This window comes from Taudactylus pleione, unplaced genomic scaffold (genome assembly GCF_031769625.1).
Source record: "Taudactylus pleione unplaced genomic scaffold, aTauple2 ptg000977l, whole genome shotgun sequence".
NCBI classification, from domain to species: Eukaryota; Metazoa; Chordata; class Amphibia; order Anura; family Myobatrachidae; genus Taudactylus; species Taudactylus pleione.
In genome coordinates this window covers 234184-256401 of record NW_028285378.1, presented here as the reverse complement: position 1 = coordinate 256401, position 22218 = coordinate 234184, and the positions used below count along the sequence as shown (strand labels likewise).

Below are 22218 nucleotides of genomic sequence, written 5' to 3'. Positions count from 1 at the left end.
CTAATGAGTAAACCTGCGTACATGTTGGATATTTGTTTTTCCATCAACATGTTTAAATCATGTCTGCCACGTGTAGCTTTGCTTCCTGCTGTGCGTTGACCCCAAACATTTCTAATCTCAGTTGCCTGTCGCCAGAGTTCCCTTAATGTAGTTTGCAGTCCATTACATTATTAGCATCCATTCTGTTCCAACCACTCACTTTTTAATTAAAATAAGTGTGGGGACGTGATTGGAGAGATAGCGGCTGCTGCAGGAACGTTATATCGCTGATACTGGATCTGGGCTGAACATCTTCATAACACTGAAATTGCTGCTGCTAAACATCGTCCACCTTGTTCCCAAAGACACCTTGTCCTGCTGTCAGGGTAGATCACTAGAATGGAAGACAATTTATTTCTTTTTTTGCGTGGATGAGTAACGTGTCCCACTGAGGTATATGACAGAGATGGTTTTATATGGCGTGTACTTGTCCCTCATATGTTGTAATCTGCACCCTGACATGTCCATGCTTTTGCATGTCTATGAACTGATTCCTAAAATAAGAAGTGATTTCTATTACACTGCTACTCTGTCTATTGCAAGGTTCTAACTTTGTATCTGCCATTTCACCTTCACCCTTTTAATATTAGTCTGAATCTTGTACATTATCTTAATGATAAGATAATTTTGTATAATTTGAAAGAAAAGTGTTGGAAAAGTTTAAAATAAACACCTTTAATGGTGCATACACACGGTCAGATTTTTCCTTCAGATCTGAACAATAACGATTTAAAAATCGTTCAGTCGTTCATATCTGAAGGAAAATCTGACATCTGACATGCCTGAACGATGGACGATGAACGATGCGCGTTCCCATTTGTCAGATAACGATATCTGACATCTGATGTGTTTGCAGTCAGACTTGGACGATTCCATTCATTTTAATGCAGTCAAAAATCGTTCAATCGTTCAAATCGTTCAAAACTTTGGTAAAATCGTTCATCTGACAAATCTGACCGTGTCATACAGGAAAAGGGGAAGAAGATTGATTGCACAGGAAAACAGTTAATTCTAACGATCTAATTATAGATTTATTGGATACACGTATCTAGGTATATTTCAAAAACTGGAGGTGCATCCCAGGAGTAAATATTATCAAGGTTTAGAAGAGGAGAGAAAAAAAAAAAAAAAAAAAAAGAAAAGACTCCTATCAGGGCACACTCCTGTGCTGTATTGATGGCTACAAAATTAGTATTGGAGAAATAGGACAAACTGATTACATCTAAGTGAGATCATAATCATATGTGAAATTTACATTAATGTCTCAATTAGCAGACAGACCACCATATATTTACCCATTTAATATATCTGAAATAGATGTATTGATGTTGATATTAAAACTAGTTTATTACATTCTTAAAATGAAACATAGACACTCGAAATCAACTTATTATACAAAGACAGCATAGACAAATAAGAACATTAATAGTGTATGATACACTATATCTATTAACAGTGATCCACTATATCCAGGTCTATTTGACAGTACTGGAAGTATAGTTATAAATATTTGCTAATGATATACACAATTGAAATCGACAATTCATCGAAATGCCACCCTAAATAGTACACATGCGATACTTCACTAATCACAGAAACCATGCATATGGTGCTGGGGGTATAGTTATAAATATATGCACAATTGGAATATATAATTCATCAAAGTACCACCCTACCTAGTACACATATTAAGATGCAATATTTCAATGATCACAGGAAACATACATATGGTATGTCTAGTAAAAGTAGACCCTCAATAATCCACCGGAACCAGTGAAAAAATAATACATAGAATGAGCCCACCACAGCCTTCTAATGTGATATTAGTTAATAAAGATGTAAAGTACTGTTATCTAGGGTAGGATATTCTAAGGTTGAGTGGATCCACCTGTATATTTAGATATACAAATAACATATAAATATAAAAAACATGTATCACAATTAACATACAAATACAAAACTAAAGGCGAAATAATAAACAAATACATACAACATGCAAAAGGTATAATGATACCACAATATTAAAATGCTGAACACCACGGATACCACCTATTGATAAAGCCCCTGCGAAACACGTGTCAGACAGCCTGCTGGTGGGCTCCACAGTGCGCACTCTGGACCCCTGCACCATGGACGATCATACAGAAGGGAGACAATATTGGCAGGTACTTTCTTCCTTCTACTTTTTCCTGCTCTCTCATTATAGCCAGCTGCCTGGATTCCCTGCGCTGCTGTACGGCAACAGGGATACTGGTGAGACTGGGCTGTAACAGCAGAAGCAGCTTTCTAATTTCTGGTGCAAGTTCCTGGGACTCTCATTCCCTGTCCTCTAATATCTAAGACAGGCAACAGCAGATCCTGGGCATATAAGCACACCACTCTATACCTGTATCTATATCAGGAAAATATTTAGTACCATGTGTACTCTCCCAGATCGGAATAGAGGGACGCCTCTAATAACCTCCATATTATATATATAGGTGGTATCCGTGGTGTTCAGCATTTTAATATTGTGGTATCATTATACCTTATGCATGTTGTATGTATTTGTTTATTATTTCGCCTTTAGTTTTGTATTTGTATGTCAATTGTGATACATGTTTTTTATATTTATATGTTATTTGTATATCTAAATATACAGGTGGATCCACTCAACCTTAGAATATCCTACCCTAGATAACAGTACTTTACACCTTTATTACCTAATATCACATTAGAAGGCTGTGGTGGGCTCATCCTATGTATTATTTTTTCACTGGTTCAGGTGGATTATTGAGGGTCTACTTTTACTAGACATACCATATGTATGTTTCCTGTGATCATTGAAATATTGCATCTTAATATGTGTACTAGGTAGGGTGGTACTTTGATGAATTATCTATTCCAATTGTGCATATATTTATAACTATACCCCCAGCACCATATGCATGGTTTCTGTGATTAGTGAAGTATCGCATGTGTACTATTTAGGGTGGCATTTCGATGAATTGTCGATTTCAATTGTGTATATCATTAGCAAATATTTATAACTATACTTCCAGTACTGTCAAATAGACCTGGATATAGTGGATCACTGTTAATAGATATAGTGTATCATACACTATTAATGTTCTTATTTGTCTATGCTGTCTTTGTATAATAAGTTGATTTCGAGTGTCTATGTTTCATTTTAAGAATTTAATAAACTTTAGTTTTAATATCAACATCAATACATCTATTTCAGATATATTAAATGGGTAAATATATGGTGGTCTGTCTGCTAATTGAGACATTAATGTAAATTTCACATATGATTATGATCTCACTTAGATGTAATCAGTTTGCCCTATTTCTCCAATACTAATTTTGTAGCCATCAATACAGCACAGGAGTGTGCCCTGATAGGAGTCTTTTCTTTTTTTTTTTTTTTTTTTTCTCTCCTCTTCAAAATCTGACCGTGTGTATGCTCCATAAGTTTTAAAAAATGTTTGTTATAGACTATAATTGTTGGACTGTTATAGACTGGAAGTGTAGGTCTATGTACAGTGGTATTTCTTAGCTGGCAAAGGAAAACCATTAGTGAATTATCTCTGGTGCTTTACTAGGAAGTACTCTCCATATTGCCTAATGGACAGCAGTAATTACCATCAATATAGCAGCAGTTTATAATGCTCACAACTATTTGTAAAAGTTGCCAAATGTTACAAAATGTTAGATATTTTAAATGACACATTGCTGGGGAAGGATTAGATAACAATTAAAAAGGTCAGACAAGGTTGATTGTGTTAGGATTAATGTTTGAGTGCTGTGTGAACTTCATATAGAACACTGGGGGAGAAAAGTCACAATACAAAATAAACAGTTTTAAAAAAATGCAAAAGACCATCATGAAAGTGAAAAATATCTTGTGCTAAAAGCCCAAATACAAGTGGCTCTATATTTACATTTATACACATTTAACAGGGTGGCATATCCACTTCTGCATGTATATTTGTACATAACACCCTCCAGGTACTAATGTTACGTTTCCATCAATACAGTGAGTTGCAGTGTGTATCTGTTGCTGATTATACCTTGTAATCTATTGTTGGACCATGCATTATGTTGTGATCTCAGGATGAGAACTAGTTGTGCTTACCTCTGTGACAGGACATATCATGGGCTGACTTTGGATTCCCTGGAAGAGATGGTCGGGAGAGCACCCTGTGGGTCGGGAGCCTTGGTGCCAACACCCCTTGTCACATTGATTCATACGGCTGCAATTTGGTGCTACAAGTGGAAGGCAGGTACTGAGTCGTGTTTTTTGGGGGGTTTATTATTCTGGACTCCCTACTCCATCCACTATAACAGTGCTTCCCAAACTGTGGGCTGTGGCACCCTGGTGTGCCTCGGGACACTTGCAGGGGTGCCTCAGGTTGGTGGCCCAGCACCAAATCAAATTATTTATGGTCAATATAATGTAAATATGTTGACAAACAGAAACACAAACCTCTCCACCACCACCACATAACTGACCCTAAGAATGACAGGGAAGCACAATTTACATCACTTTACTACTTTACAAAATTTTCTTCTGAATTTCTCAATAACAAACTTTTGGCTTCAGGGTGCCGTGATAACAATGCTGATACTCTAGGGCGCCGTGCTTCAAAAAAGTTTGGGAACCACTGCACTATACTCTTACAGTATAGGCCCCCCAGACCGTGCCAAAATGCTTTTGTTTATAGCACTTTGGAAGCTCCTGGAAACCTTTGCAAAATGTATAATTGTCACCTTAATCCTGTGATGTTTCACTAATGTCTGACACCTTCACACCATCAAGCTCTTAAGGTATAAAGAGGTATGTCCTGCGTGGGTCTCCGTTGCCAGGTTTCAGCAAGAATGTCCGGATCTTTCTGTCTCTTCTTATAAGAAGGAGCAATAATTTGTCTCCTCTCAGTTATAGCCACTTCCAATGGCACATTGCTCTTAACCTTTTAAACCGGCGCATGTCTCATAATGGCATATCGAACACGGCTTCGTAAATCAGTCTTGGTATCCTCAGACCCACCGCTGACTCCTGCTTATTGACTAATACTGTGAATGGGTTAATATTGTAGATCTGTTCGTGTCAAGTCTTATGGATAAATATTCCACACTATTGATTTCCCTCTCTCTCCCAGCTTGACAGTGCAACTCGCACTTCCCATTTCTTAATATTTAATGTACCATTTATTGATGTAAAAGGGCTACACGCATAGTATTTTTCTCTGCAAAGCATTTCATAAATTGAGTACTGATGAGGAATGTACTGATTAGAGAAATCTGCTCAAAACTTTTTTGTGTGATTCTAATGGAGAAAACTGGAATTATATATTATATATATATATATATATATATATATATATATATTAGGGGTGAGCGGGTTCGGATTTCTGAACTCCGAACCCCCCCGAGCACCCCCGATCCGAGTCAGATCCGAGTCAGGCTCGACTTTTCCCGCCTGACTCGGATCTGAAATCGAGGCAAAACGTCATCATCCCGCCTTCCGGGTTTCGCGGGTTTTGGATCCTATATAAGGTACCCGCGTCGGCGCCATTTTCTCACTCGGCTGTGGACAGTGAAGAGGGAGGGTGGGAGTTAGGGCTGGCTGGGCTGTGTAGTGTAGTGTAGTGCAGAGTAGTGTTGTGCTGTGCTGTGCTGCGCTGTGCTGCTGTTGTCCACTACTTCAAAGTCCATAGGGGCTGGCTGTGTTGTGCTGTGCTGCTGTTGTTAATAGGGGCTGTGTCCACTACTTCAAAGTCCATAGGGGCTGGCTGGACTGTGTTGTGCAGTCAGTTCTCCATAGGGGCTGTGTCCACTCCAAAGTCCTGTGCAGTGTCCCAGTCCTAAAGGGGTGCTGTAGTGTTGTCCAGGGGGTGCTCTGTCCATCAGGGGTGCTCCCCCCAAGTGCTAAAAAAATAATATTTTTTGTGTGTTTGTGAATTGTGTGCGCAGTAGCCGCACGTGCATCAACAAAGTAGTGCCAAGTGTGCGCCTGTGTCATAAGTAAAGGGCCGGCTGGCTTGACCGTTAAAGGGTGCTGTAACCCCCAAAGTACACTCCAGTCCAAACCAAAAAAAAAATTATTTTCTGTGTTTGTGAATTGTGTGCACAGTAGCCGCACATGCATCAACAAAGTAGTGCCAAGCGTGCGCCTGTGTCATAAGTAAAGGGCCAGCTGGCTTGACCGTTAAAGGGTGCTGTAACCCCCAAAGTACACTCCAGTCCAAACCAAAAAAAAAAATATTTTCTGTGTTTGTGAATTGTGTGCGCAGTATCCGCACGTGCATCAACAAAGTAGTGCCAAGCGTGCGCCTGTGTCATAAGTAAAGGGCCGATTGGCTTGACCGTTAAAGGGTGCTGTAACCCCCAAAGTACACTCCAAGCCCAAAAAAAAAATATTTTCTGTGTTTGTGAATTGTGTGCGCAGTAGCCACAAGTGCATCAACAAAGGAGCAGCGCCAAGCGTGCGCCTGTGTCCCATAAGTAAAGAGCCGGCTGGCTCATTTCTTAAAGGCTGGTGTAACCCACAAAGTGCACTACTCTCCAGCAAAAATAAAAATATATTTTCTGTGTTTAGCCGCACGTATATATCAAATCGATATAACATAAATGGAGGACCAAACTTTCTCCGATAAAAATAAAATAGAGAAAGATCAAGAACCACTTCCTCCTAGTGCTGAAGCTGCTGCCACTAGTCATGACATAGACGATAACATGCCATCAACGTCGTCTGCCAAGGCCGATGCCCAATGTCATAATAGAGGGCACATACAATCCCAAATGACAAAGTTCAGGAAAATGACCTTGAAAAAAACATTTAAATCAGCTGAAGAGAAACGTAAACTTGCCAATATGCCATTTACGACACGGAGTGGCAAGGAACGGCTAAGGTCGATCCCTAGTATGTTCATGACTAGTGGTTCAGCTTCACATGATGATGGAAGCCCTCCTCCCACTAAAAAAATCAAAAGAGTTAAGCTGGCAAAAGCACAGCGAAGAACTGTGCTTTCTAAGAAGATATCACAAATCCCCATGGAGAGTCCAAGTGTGGTGGTGGTTGCGATGCCTGACCTTCCCAGCACTGGACAGGAAGAGGTGGCTCTTTCCACCATTTGCACGCCCCCTGCAAGTGCTGAAAGGAGCACTCACAGTCCACTTGCTGACATGCAAATTGAAGATGTCACTGTTGAAGTACAACAGGATGAGGATACTGGTGTAGCTTGCGCTGAGGAGGAAGTTGGCGAGGAGGATTCTGATGGTGATGTGGTTTGTTTAAATCAGGCTCCGGGGGAGACAGTTGTTGTCTGTGGGATGAAAAAGCCCATCACGGTCATGCTTGGGCAGAAGACCAAACATTCCACCTCTTTGGTCTGGCAATATTTCTATCCAAATCCGGACAACAACTGTCTTGCCATATGTACCATATGTAAAGGTGAAATAAGTAGGGGTAGGGACGTCAACCACCTAGGAACATCCTCCCTTATACGGCACCTGCAGCGCATTCATAAAAAGTTACTGTCAAGTTCAGAAACTTTGGCTAAGACCGTAAGCAGTCCAGGGACACCTAAATCCCGTTGTCCTGCAAACCACACCGTCAACTCCCTCCTCGTCAATTTCCTCCTTAGTTAGGATCGGAAGTAGTCCTGCAGGCCATGTCACTGGCATGACTGACTCTCCTATCCGGGATTCCTCTGGAGGATCCTGCATTGCTACGCCTACTGCTGCCGCTGCTGCTGTTGCTGCTGCTGGGAGTCGTTCATCATCCCAGAGAGGAAGTAGGAACACCACTACTTTTACTAAACAATTGACCCTCCAACAGTCCTTAGCGAGGAGGATGAAGTACAACAGCAGTCATCCTGAAGCAAAACGTATAACTGAGGCCTTGACTGCTATGTTGGTGTTAGACGTGCGTCCGGTATCCGCCATTAGTGCAGTGGGATTTAGACAATTGATGGAGGTAGTGTGTCCCCGGTTCCAAATCTCGTCTAAATTCCACTTCACTAGGCAGGCGATACCGAGACTGTACAGAAACGTCAGAAAAAGTGTCCTCAGTGTCCTGAAAAATGCCGTTGTACACAATGTCCACTTAACCACGGACATGTGGACAAGTGGAACAGGGCAGACTAAGGACTATATGACTGTGACAGCCCACTGGGTAGATGTATCACCTTACGCAGCAACAGCAGCAGCGTCACCAGTAGCAGCATCTCAGAAACGCCAGCTCGTTCCAAGGCAGGCTACGCTGTGTATCACCGGTTTCAGTAAGAGGCACACCGCCGACAACCTCTTAGAGAAACTGAGGGAAATCATCGCCCAGTGGCTTACCCCACTTAGACTCTCCTGGGGATTTGTGATATCTGACAACGCCACCAATATTGTGCGGGCATTACATCTGGGCAAATTCCAGCACGTCCCATGTTTTGCTCACACAATAAACTTGGTGGTGCAGAATTTTCTGAAAAGCAACAGGGGCGTGCAGGAGACGCTTTGGGTGGCCCGAAAAATTTCTGGCCACTTTCGCCATTCAGCGACTGCGTGCCGAAGACTGGAGCGCCAGCAAACACTCTTGAACCTGCCCCGCCATCACCTGAAGCAAGAGTTTGTGACGCGGTGAAACTCAACCCTCTATATGCTTCAGAGGATGGAGGAGCAGCAAAAGGCCATACAAGCCTATACATCCACCTATGACATAGGCAAAGGAGGGGGTATGCACCTGACTCAAGCGCAGTGGAGAATGATTTCTGTGTTGTGCAAGGTTCTCCAGCCCTTCGAACTTGCCACACGTGAAGTCAGTTCAGACACTGCCAGCTTGAGTCAGGTCATTCCCCTCATCAGGCTTTTGCAGAAGCAGCTGGAGAAAGTGAAGGAGGAGCTAAGACGGAGCGATTCCGCTCGGCATGTGGGACTTGTGGATGAAGCCCTTCATTCGCTTTGCCAGGATTCCAGGGTGGTCAATCTGTTGAAATCAGACCACTACATTTTGGCCACCGTGCTCGATCCTAGGTTTAAAGCCTATGTGGTGTCTCTCTTTCCGGCCGACACAAGCCTGCAGAGGTGCAAAGACCTGCTGGTGAACGCACTGTCAGCTGAAGCGGAACGTGACACGTCAACAGCTCCTTCTTCATTTTCTCCCGCAACTGGGACTGCCAGGAAAAAACTTAGGTATCCTAAGCAACCTGCTGGCGGTGATGCAGGGCAGGCAGGACCAAGTTTGGACATCTGGTCTGGACTGAAGGACCTGGCAACAATTTCTGACATGTCTACTGTCACTGCATATGATACTGTCACCATTGACAGAATGGTGGAGGATTACATCGGTGACAGCATCCAAGTAGGCATGTCAGACAGTCCATACCTGTACTGGCAGGAAAAAGAGGCAATTTGGAGGCCCCTGTACAAACTGGCTCTATTTTACCTGAGTTGCCCCCCCTCCAGTGTGTACTCCGAAAGAGTGTTTAGTGCAGCCGGGAACATTGTCAGCGAAAGGCGTAGGAGGTTGCTTCCACAGAATGTGGAGAAGATGATGTTCATCAAAATGAATTATCAGCTCTTCCAGGGAGACCAGCCTCCAGAACGTACAGAGGGACCTGTGGTGGTGGATTCAAGTGGGGACGAGTTAATACTTTGTGAGGATGAGGATGTACACACTGAAGAGGGTGAGGAATCGGTGGATGAGGATGACATCTTGCCTCCGTAGAGCCAGTTTGTGCAGGGACAGATTAATTGCCAGCTTGTTTTGTGGGGGCCCAAACGAACCAATCATTTCAGCCACAGTTGTGTGGCAGACCCTGGCGCTGAAATGATTGGTTTGTTAAAGTGTGCATGTCCTGTTTATACAACATATGGGTGGGTGGGAGGGCCCAAGGACAATTCCATCTTGCACCTCTTTTTTTTCTTTGCATTATGTACAGTTTGGGGCCGTTTTTCAAACTGCCATCCTGTCTGCCACTGCAGTATCACGCCTAGATGGGTCACGTGTTTGTGCCGCCCACTCGTGTCGCTTAGCATAGTCATCCAGCTACCTCGGTGCAACCTTTTGGACATAAAAACACTATTGTGAGGTGTGAGGTGTTCAGAATAGACTGGAAATGAGTGGAAATTAAGGTTATTGAGGTTAATAATAGCATAGGAGCAGAAAAACCTACAAATTCTGTGATTTTAGCTGTTTTTATGCTTTTTTTCAAAAAAATACAGATCCAAAACACAAAACCCAGAACCCAAAACACGGAAGGGTGGTTTTGGCAAAACCAATCCAGATCCAAAACACGAAGAAAGATCCAGATCCAAAACCAAAACACAAAACACGAAAAGTGGCCGGTGCACACCCCTAATATATATATATATATATATATATATATATATATATATATATATAAAATCTATAATATATATATATATTATTCTCATAACTTATTTCCTTTCCTGGTTTAACATGCACATAATGTTAAAAAGGCATAATGAGGGAATACATACGGGAGACCGGCAGTCGGGATGCCGGCGGTTAGAAGACTGACTGCGGCATCCCGATGCACAGAATCCCGACAGGGGTTCAGTAAGTATCCTAACCCTCCCCCCTTCACCCCCTACCCCTCCCTTCCTGCATCCTAACCCTAACCCCCAGCCGCCTAACCCTCCATGTTAGTGCCTAATCCTAACCCTCCCCCCTTAATGCCATTAACCTAACTCTGCCCCCTTGGTGCCCAACCCCCCCCCCCCCTCCCAGTGGTGCCTAAACCTAACCCTCCCTGCCCACACCATAACCTTAACCCCCCCGGTGGTCCCTAACCCACCAAAAGGCCTAAACCTAACCCGCCGTGCTATACTTAAATTCAGGATGCCAGCTGTCAGTATTCCGGTGTCGGCATGTCAAGTGATTTTGGAATTCCGGCGCCGGTATTCTGGCATCAGGTCGGAATTCCAGGCCGGGATTTCGTCCACCAGCATCTTAACTGCATCCCATTATGAGTTATGGAATATTGTGCACTACTACACGGATTACCAAATTGTCCAGATCATAAAGAGCAGCTTTGTATTGACCACAATCATCAGCCAGTTTATGTCAACTTCTGATTGAGTCTGCACACACATGCAGTGTTTTCAAGCTTGTATAGCCTAAATTTACTACAAAGACACAGGGTGATTCAGTAGTGGACGAAATTGCAAAGTTGCACGCAAGCAGCTTTGCAATTCCGTCCTTGCAAATATGCAAATGCAGGAAGAGGTGCCTGACCGTCTTTGCTGCATTTGCGATCCCAGTGATGCGATTGAGGTTACAGGATGGGGTAACCAAAGCGACCATCGGTCGTGGTGGTGGACGACATCGGTCAGCTGATTAAGTCTCAGCTAATGCAGGCTGGCCAGCTTGCGAGGCCAGGAAACTGCATCCTTAGATGCAGATCCCGGCCTTGCCACTCCCGGAAAACGGGCGACACATACAGTAAGTGCAATGCTGACTAAGGCCCTGTATTTGCATTGTGTTACACGCACTTTGACCTTTTACTTATTATATTTTACTTTTGTAATCTAATTAATATTAATATACATTCAGATAGTAATATTTATCATCGAGCTTTTTATCAAGTGGAACTATCTTATGCAGCTCTGTAATGTTTAATTATTCACGTCAGTTCCTGTCCCAGTGAAGCTATCAGTCTAATTCTGTACCACAAACCCAATATCCTGCCAGTATATATTTAAAGTATGGAACGAAACCAGGACACCCTGGGGATACCCACCAAACACAGGGAGAACATGCAAACTCCATATAAATAGGGCCTTGGTCAGAAATGAACCCATGACCCCAGTGCTGTGAGGCAGCGATAAAACCAATGTATTACCATGCAGTATATAAAAATATTCTTGTTCTAGAACTCTGCCTATGCTTCTATGAAGATGTCATACAGTAGTCTACATGCAGAGCTCCTTCGGAGCATATAGGACCTCATTCAGAGTCGGTCGTAAGCGGCTGCTCGGACGTATGCATCAGATGTTTCCAAACCACGCATGCGTACGGTTAGTTGTGCGCATGTGCGTACGAGACCTTGCTATCCAAAATGCTGTAGATCGTACGGCTTACGAGCAGGAAGTGGCTTCCTAGAATTGATTTACATGAAAGGCCGTTTGTGGGTGTTGACGGGGGTGGTGGTCTGAAAACGCAGGCGTTCCTCACCGTTTTCAGGGCGTTTTAGGGGCGTACATAAATTACCCGCTACGACCGACATAGAAGGCCAGAAGTAGTAAAACATCACTCTGCGAGCAGGTTCGAGGCCTGGCTGATCGTACAGCTTGAGGTTGGGTACTTGCTCTCTCAAGCCCCAGAGTACAATCGATACTATCGAATGTTACTGATGTTAGGATTGATGTTTCTATTTTGAGCCACACAATGCAAGCAGCTAATAATCGTTTGTTGTAGTTAATAACACTGCTAATTGGCTTGTAATTGATTCAGGCGTTTGCATTAGGGAATAATAATAATTGGCAACAAGCTAGTAACAAGCTGATCGATAGAGCATGGAAACATCACATGTGGGCATCAACACAACACAAGCGGCCGCAACCATCAGAAGAAAATAACATACAGAGACTGACAACGACTGACAACGATTGACTGGATCGCTAGCTGCTATCACTCGCTAGCTAGAGGAGGTGCATTGTTCACGTATGGGCGTCACTTTGGTTGCGACCGACCGGCCGTGCGATTGTTTCCTTTTTCAGTCTCTCAGTCGTTAGGCTTACGACCGACTCTGAATGAGGTCCATTGTCTCTGTTCCATTATCTCTGCATTACCTCCCAGAGCTCACTCTTATCACACGAATACCACTTTTCCACCAAAATCCCAGGTCCAGCACGGGATACTGAAAACGGGTTTCAAGCCATGTCACAGCGGCTTAAACCCCATTTCCACCGCAGGCTGGACCCGGGATATTGCTGGGGCTTACCTCTGCCGGTCCTTGGAGATTACATCATCTCCAAGTGCCAGGAAATGCGTCTCTCCTTATGCTATATGAACGGGACCCGGGTCGAGTGACCCGAGATACACATTTCCACTAAGCCTTACTTGGGTTTTACTTGTGCTCGGCCATGATGTCTCTCCCATAGTTCCGAGGAGCAGCCGGGCGGACCAGGCGGCGGCAGACGCAAGAGCGGAGTTTAAGGTAAGTATTGGTTTTTTCTTTTTTCCTGTGTAAGTGGCACTACAGGGAGCATTACTATGGAGGCATTACCTCAGGGGGCATTACTATAGGGACACTGCTGAAGGGGACATTACTATAGGGGCACTGCTGAAGGGGACATTACTATAGGGCCACTGCTGAAGGGGGTATTACTATGGGGGCATTACTATAGGGTCACTGCTGAAGGGGGCATTACTATAGGGGCACAGCTGAAGGAGGCATTACTATGGGGGCACTGCTGAAGGGGGCATTACTTTAGGGGTAAAGGACATTACAATATGTGGCATTATGTGTAAAGGGCATTAGAATATGTGGCATTATATGTAAAGGGCATTAGAATATGTGGCGTTATGTGTTAAGGGCATTAGAATATGTGTAATATGTTCGTTCTGTTGATATTTAATTTTAATAAATAAAATCATCATATGTCCAAATTATTTTAAGAAACCTTAACTAATATTTTTAAGGGATGGATATTAAATTTGTCAGAAAAGGCCATCTTATGATTGGCGGGGGGAGACCGCCAAATTACGGACTTGTCCCGGCTGACAAAACTCCTAGTTTCTGCCCCTGTGTGTGTGTTTTAACACACGTACGTGTGTGTATATGTGTGTATATATATATATATATTATATACCCCAACCCAGACAATCCTGCATTGGCCCCTGCCCACACAGGGTCGGTGTGACCCCGCTGAGAACAGGTTCCCAGCATAGGGGCTGAGCTGCCACGGTTCTGTGTTCTGAATGAAGCAGCACAGTCAGCGCTGCCGCATAGAGCGCAGAGCGGATCCCGAGTCTCAGCATCATGTGACACATCATGTCCGTGACGCTGATCACTGATGTCGGCCTCCTGAGCTGCTCCGCGCTCTATGCAGCAGTGCTGACTGTGCTGCTTCATTCACAATTGCCCCAGGGCCCCCACAAGCCTTAATCCGGCCTTGGCTATACTTTGACAATTCTGGTTATATAATACTTGAAAGTGTATACGTGGGATATTTTTCTATATTTAAGTATGTCATTTTTTATGTGTGTATTTAGGAAGAAGTGGCACCTGTTCCCCCCTGAGGACACAGCTTATCTGTATCCCACTCGGATCCCTTATGAGGAATCCAGTGTTTTCAGTAAGGTTAATGTGGTGAATCCTGATAGGAGCCGTTATCCTTTATTCTCGGCCGCCCACCCACATGTGATCACCTTACACCCAGGTCAGGTAAGAGGGGAGCTGGGAGAGGGTCTTGCTATAAGTAGGCATGGTTTCTTCACTTCTATGGAACCATAGCTGAGTGATCTACTCCAAGCATATCACTCTAGATAGCAACCTAAAATGTTATTAGGTCTTTACTGTCTGCATGACCTGCAGAGTGCAGCCATGAATTGTTATTTTTTATGTACAGTGCCACCTGCTGGTGATGCCTTAGAAACATGCACCTGTACAAGAATAGCCATCATTTATTATCCTTTATTTATATAACCCGGCATATCACGCAGCACTTTCTGGAGAGAATCAAGCTTTGTCCTAATGTAGCTTGCAATCTAGATTTCCTACCACAGGCATGAAGTGAGCACTTTATTATTACTATTTTTTTTTTAGAATTTACTAAAAACACTAAAAAAAATTTTATTTTATTTTTAAAATGTGCATTCCTTTATCATTTATCTGGGGAATGCCATTACCTCTGGGTTATGTGTAGTGAGCAGTGGAGTTGGACACTAACTAATTAAGGGCCCGATTCAGAGCCGGACGCTCTGACCAGAGCGCTCGCTCTGAATCAGGGCCCTCCTCCATTAAAATGAAGCGTCCTCCTGGACGCTCGTATAGCTGTGGGTCACCACCCACAGCATATACGAGCGTCCAAAAAGATGGTCGCGATGGTCTTGACCATCGCGACCATCGGACTTGCGAGGGAAACCCTGCGGTCGGGTTTCCCAGCCACAAGCCCTGGAGTGATTTTGGCTCTATCAGAGCCAAAATCACTCCCACTGACATCAGACGGTAGGCGTTCCCATGGGAACGCCTCCGTCTGGCAGGCACGCCCCCGGCACGCCCACCAAAGGGGGCGTCCTGTCAATCAACATCGACAGCACGCCCCCTTTGGTGCAAGACCCGGAGCGATGGGAAGCCCGTGCGCATGCGCAGTGGGGAACATCAACCCACTTGCGATCGTACTGACGCTCGCGAGTGGGTCTGAATGACCCCCTAAGTCCCTTCCACTAGAACCTCAGTCTTGTTTTCTACTTCAGGGTCCATAGGGTATCCACAGGATACCTTGGGGTATAGGTGTGACGTCAGTCGCAGGGCACCAAAGAGTTAAGCTTTCAGCCTCCCAGGATGCACTAGGTCCCCCTCCTATACCCCGCCCCCGAGCCAAGGCACCTCAGCTTAGTTTGGTGCCCGGCCGGAGTCGGGTGCACCTGTTGGAGTGGGGGCTAGAAGAGCCCCTGAAGCTTTTTCTTCATGCAGCTGTGGCTGCACATCTGGATGAACAGCATGGACAGTCAGTCCTGACGTCCATGCTGTCTTCCCTACACCCCGCCGGTACCAGAACGCCGGTACTGATCCGGGGATGCTGGTGGGCATCTGGGGTCACAGCTAGCGGTGACCCCAGATGTTCCGGACCATGGCCGGATTCAAGGGGGACAGAGGTAAGCAGCGGGGTCCCGCGGTGGGTCCCCGCTGATCACATGGTCCTAAGTCCCCAGGCAGGGGGCTCCCTGGGGACTGGCTGCAGCGTGGAGCCAGGCGACCAACCTGCGCTTCCACTACCCCCTGGGACAGCGGACCGCAGCAGAGCGGTAGCGCTGCCGCGTCCCAGGGGTTAAATGCATGCCAGGGGAGCGCGCCTTCCCTGTCTCACAGCCGGCGCCTCCCCCGCTGCACACAGCCCTCTCTGCACTGTGCTGACTGGCCCTGTGTCAGCGCTACTCCCCCAGGTCAGCCTTCTCTCTGCTCCTCGGCGGCCATCTTTTCAGAAGCATGGTGAACGCTGCTGGAAGCCTGCATTGGAAGCATCGTGGTCTGGGTCCCCCCGCATACCTTTCCTCCGCTGTGGTCAGGTCTGTGTATGCAGCGCTGTGTCCTACCAGGCCCTGTGTCTGTGTAGTTGAGTGATCAGCGCTGTTAGTGCAGGAATTGATTTTCTTTGCATTGTATGTGACTGTGCTAGCGCTGCCTGTAACTTTTCCAGAGGGGCCAGGGTTTCTACTCAAATCTTTTTTTGGTACAGAAACCCAATGGGTCTTTTCGTCCGATTCTCAACCTCAAAACACTCAACAAGTCTTTGCGGGTACCGAAGTTTCGGATGGAGACCCTACGGTCCATCATTCTGGCGCTGAAACCTGGGGACTACATGGTGTCATTGGACATACAGGACGCTTACCTGCATGTCCCTATTCTTTTGCGCCATCAACAGTTCCTCAGGTTTGCAATCCGCAGCGACCACTTCCAGTTTCGGGCGTTACCTTTTGCCTGGCGACAGCACCACGTGTTTTCACCAAGGTGATGGCGGTCATGGCGGCTTCTCTGCGGCTGCAGGGAGTCCGCATGTTGCCGTACTTGGACGACCTGTTATTGGTGGCGGGATCTCCAGAGCTCCTGTTACGCCACTTGGACCTGACCATTGCCCTGCTGCAACGGCACGGCTGGCTAATCAACTGGCAGAAGTCCACTCTAATCCCGTCTCGGAGGATTCTGCATCTTGGAGCCTTATTGGACTCGGGACAGCAAAAGATCTTCGTGATGGAGGAAAAGATCTCTGCTTTACAGTCAAGGATGCGCAGTTGTCTGCACAGCCGCCGGGTGTCTCTACACTCGGCGATGAGGTTACTGGGCTCCATGGTGTCGGTGTTCGACATGGTGGAATATGCCCAGTTTCACTCCAGACCTCTGCAGCACCTGATCCTGTCAAAGTGGAACGGGCTGCCTCAGTCTCTGAAGTCCCAGACGATTGTGTTCACCCCGGAGGTTCGTCTGTCCCTTGCTTGGTGGTTACAGACGTCCCACCTCAGCGAGGGACGTCCGTTCTGGGTTCCAAATTGGGTCCTGTTGACAACGGACGCCAGTCTTCGGGGCTGGGGAGCAGTTTCGGGTCCACATCTGTTCCAGGGCAGGTGGACGCCGACAGAAGCGGAGCTTCCAATCAATATCTTGGAACTCCGTGCGGTCTTCAATGCTCTCCAGCAGGCACATCGGTTTCTCCAGGGTCACCCGGTACAGGTTCAGTCGGACAACGCTACCACCGTGGCCTACATAAACAGGCAAGGAGGAACCCGAAGCCGGGCGGCTCTCGTAGAGGTGTCTCGGATCCTGGTTTGGGCGGAGCGCAATCTTCCGGCCATATCAGCGGTCTTCATCCCGGGAGTGCTCAATTGGGAGGCGGACTTTCTAAGTCGCCAGAACGTTCATCCGGGGGAATGGTCCCTGCACCCGGACGTTTTTCAACTACTGGTGGACAGATGGGGTCTTCCAGAGATCGACCTCATGGCATCCCGGCACAACAACAAGTTGCCGGTGTATGGGTCTCGCACAAGAGACGAAGGGGCGTCTCTGGTGGATGCTCTGTCCGTCCGGTGGACGTTCCGGTTCGCATACCTGTTCCCTCCGGTCTCCCTTCTTCCACGGGTAATCCGGAAATTCAAACAGGAAGGAGGGACGCTCCTGTTGATAGCTCCCGCGTGGCCCAGACGGCACTGGTTCTCAGACCTTCAGGGTCTGTCCGTGGACAGTCCTCTGCGGTTGCCGCTACGACCGGACCTCCTGTCTCAGGGTGCTTGTCGTCACCCGGACCTGACTCGGCTGTCTTTGACGGCGTGGCTGTTGAGAGGGCCATGCTGAGGTCCCGGGGGTTTTCAAGCTCTGTGGTGCGTACCATGTTGCGAGCTCGGAAACCGTCTTCCGCGAGGATATACCATCGCGTGTGGCATACGTTCTTCCAGTGGTGTCGACCGAGAGGTTATGCACCGCGAGAGTTTCGTCTGTCTCGGATTCTCGCCTTCCTGCAAGCGGGACTAGATCATGGGCTTCGCCTTGCTTCTTTGAAGGTACAGGTTTCGGCCCTATCTGTCTGGTTTCACCGTAGGATTGCTACAATCCCGGATGTGCGCACCTTTATGCAAGGTGTTGTCCGCATTCAGCCGCCCTTTGTTCCACCTGTGGCGCCTTGGGATTTGGCTGTGGTCCTGAGGGCTCTCCAAGGACCGCCGTTTGAACCACTGGGATCAGTGGATCTTAAATGGCTAACAGCTAAGACTGTTTTCCTTCTGGCTATTGCTTCGGCCAGACGTGTTTCTGAGTTAGGGGCTCTTTCTTGTAGACCCCCTTTCTTGGTTTTTCATGGGAACAGGGCAGTACTCCGCACTCGGCCCAAGTTTCTTCCCAAAGTTGTTTCCCAGTTTCATGTTAACGAGGAAATCGTTGTTCCGGCCTTTAACTCACCGGGTCTTTCCGTGGGTGAGGCCTCTTTGGATGTTGTGCGGGCCTTAAGGACTTATGTTGACCGCACTTCTTCGTTTAGGAAGTCGGACGCTTTGTTTGTCCTCTATGGCTTCCGTAAAAAGGGTTGGCCTGCTTCAAAGCAAACTTTGGCAGCCTGGATCCGTATGGCTATTTCTGAAGCTTATCTTCATGAAGGCCTACCGGTTCCTCCTTCTCTGAAGGCTCATTCCACTAGGTCTGTGGGTCCTTCGTGGGCAGCTCGACGTGGTGCCTCTGCAGTCCAGATCTGCAAGGCTGCTACGTGGTCCTCTGTCCATACCTTCGTGAGGTATTACAGGTTTGACACCTTCGCCTCTCAGGATGCTTCCTTCGGGCGGCGGATTCTCCTTTCTGCACAGGAGCGTCCCCACCCTTGAAGGATACTGCTTTGGGACATCCCCAAGGTATCCTGTGGATACCCTATGGACCCTGAAGTAGAAAATATGAGATATGGTAAGAACTTACCCTTGTTATCTCTATTTCTACGAAGTCCATAGGGTTCCACAGGACTCCCGCCCTGTCGCACCTGTGCTGCAGATGGGCTTTGCTCTGGTCACCGGTTTTCCGTCTCCCTCTGGTGAGAATGTGATTCTTGTATGTGTCCAGATCTTTGTTCTCTCTCTTCCTTCTCCTCCTCCGGCCTATGGCTTGGTAACTAACTGAGGTGCCTTGGCTCGGGGGCGGGGTATAGGAGGAGGACCTAGTGCATCCTGGGAGGCTGAAAGCTTAACTCTTTGGTGCCCTGCGACTGACGTCACACCTATACCCCAAGGTATCCTGTGGAACCCTATGGACTTCGTAGAAATAGAGATAACAAGGGTAAGTTCTTACCATATCTCATATTTTTAGTGTGTTGGAGTAAGCCACTAGATAGGTCCTAGCCCTTTTAGTTAGGAAAATAAAGAAATTAAACCTTTTTTGCTTTGGGTGGTTAGTCCCTGACAGGCGACAAGCACTAGCAGAGTGGGAGTCAAGGTGCGTACACACTAGACGATTCGCTCCATGAACGATATAGTCTAGTGTGTCCCCGGCAGGGGTGTACTCAATGTCGTTAACGACGTTGAGCACACACACTGACCGATATCATGAACGATATCGTTCAGTGCCAGGCACCCTCCCTCATCCCTGAACATGCAATAACCTGATAATATCGTCAGGTTGGCCTGCATGTTCAACAATGACCAACGACCCGCAGGAGTGCGCGTTGTTGTTGTTCGTCGTTATCATTCATCATTTTTAGCGTACACACTTGGCCGATATAGTGAATGATAACAATATCGTTCGGTTGTTCAAAATATCGGCAAGTGTGTACGCACCTTTAGGTACAAATATAGGTTTTGTGTGAACCCTGTATCCCACTCTGAAAGAGTCACCAAGCTACATAGTCCTTGGGACTCTCTCCATACCAGCCACAAATCTGAGAGGGCTGCTGGCAAAAAGGTAAGCTTGGTACATATAAAAACCTTTATTTGCTGTATTATTGCTTCCTAGCACGCTGCTTTAGCAGAGCAGCCGGGCATTACTACTCACGTGACAGGCACTTTCTGCACTCTCTGATTCCGGAATAATTATTCTGGTTCCGGTACTACAGCTAGGGCTTGGGGTTTTATGTCAGTATTTTCTTAGTAGACAAACCAGACTGGTCGTTTCGTCCCATTCTCAACATCAAGGGTTTAAATCCTTATCTCCACTTGGTAAAATTCAAGATGAGTCAATAAAGTCCATTATTTGTTCCATGGAAGAAGGGGAATTTCTGGTCTCCATAGATATCAAGGATGCCTACCTGCATATTCCTATATGGAGGGGTCATCAACATCTTCTCCGGTTAGCAGTGGGGCATCGACATTTTCAGTTCCAGGCTCTGCCATTCGGTTTGTTCACCGCTCCCAGAGTCTTTACAAAGGTTAGGGCACACATGATCTCCCTACTCATGAGTGGCGGGTCAATGGGTTGGGTTATCTGGACGATTTGTTGCTAAGGGCACCTTCAATAACCCTATTGCAACAACATCTTCAGATTATCATAGGCATACTCCAGAGATATGGGTGGATCATCCGTTTTCCTAGGTCAAATTTAATTCCATCTCAGAGGATTGTATTTTTGGGTCTTCGGCACCCAGTGTCACAGAGTCTTTCTTCCGCAGGCAAAGATTCAGGATCTTCAATCCAAAATGAGGATGATTTTACAGATGCCTCATATCTCAGTCCTCACTGCAAAACCAATTGCTTCATCGATGGTAAGGTCAGAGCCTCGATTAAGCAGGCAGATGTTCAGATTATCTCTGCAGACCAGTCAGGCACTCCTATGGTGGCTGTGGGATGCAAATCTGAACAGGGGTTGCCAGTTGTCAGTAATGTATTGAATCCTTGTCACCACAGATGCCAGCCTAACAGGCTGGGGGGGCGGTGATTCTAGACATGCACCTACAGGGTCTTTGGTCCATCCAGGAAGCTTCTCTTTCCATCAATATACTGGAATTAAGGGTAATTTCGGTATGCATTGGTTTAGGCTCAATCCCATCTAAGGAGTCTTACCAGTGTAAATCCAATCAGACAATGCCACGGCAGTTGCTTATATAAACAAGCAGGGTGATGCACGAAGCTGGTGAGCAATGAGGGAGGTTTTCGCATCCTTCATTGGGCAGAAAGTTGAGTTCCAGCTATTTCGGCAGTTTACATTCCATGGGTGGACAACTTGGAGGCGGACTTCTTAAATCGCCACAGTGTGCTTCCAGGGGAATGGGAATTACACCAGGAAGTGTTTGCAGAAATAGCTTCCAGATGGGGGTCACCAGACATTGGCCCTGATTCAGAGCCGGACGCTCTGACCAGAGCGCTCGCTCTGAATCAGGGCCCACCTCCATTAAAATGGAGCGTTCTCCTGGACGCTCGTATAGCTGTGGGTCACCACCCACAGCATATACGAGCGTCCAACAAGATGGTCGCGATGGTCTTGACCATCGCGACCATCGGACTTGCAAGTGAAACCCTGTGGTCGGGTTTCTCAACCGCAAGGCCAGGAGTGATTTTGGCTCTATCAGAGCCAAAATCACTCCCACTGACATCACTAGTGATGTCAGTGGGGCCGGCTTCAGACGGTAGGCGTTCCCATAGGAACGCCTCCGTCTGGCAGGCACGCCCCCGGAACGCCCACCAAAGGGGGCGTGCTGTCAATCAACGTCGACAGCACGCCCCCTTTGGTGCGAGACCCGGAGCGATGGAAAGTCCTTCGCTCGCCGGGTCTCGCGCATGCGCACGACGGAGCTCCCTCCGTCGTGTGCATGCGCAGTGGGGAACATCGACCCACTTGCGAGCGTACTGCCGCTCACAAGTGGGTCTGAATGACCCCCATAGATCTAATGGCTTCCCATCTCAACAGGAAACTTCCAAGATACAGATCTTGGTCCTGGGATCCTCAGGCATCCCTGGTGGATGCCATGACAGCACCTTCGGTGTTCTGACTGGGATACATCTTTCCTCCTCTGGTAATGTTACAAAGAGTTCTTCAGCAGATTCGATCAGTGGCACGGCCG

The 22218-nt window shown here is 46.7% G+C and overlaps 1 protein-coding gene across 1 annotated transcript in view; it reads left to right on the top strand.

The window, feature by feature from the left end:
• Positions 1-22218, top strand: part of HSPBAP1 (HSPB1 associated protein 1) — a 170011-nt gene that overhangs the window by 109444 nt on the left and 38349 nt on the right. The window contains exons 4-5 of the mRNA XM_088460746.1: positions 4168-4304; positions 14255-14426. Coding sequence (XP_088316872.1) covers positions 4168-4304; positions 14255-14426 — 309 coding nt within the window. The remainder of the gene's footprint in view (positions 1-4167; positions 4305-14254; positions 14427-22218) is intronic.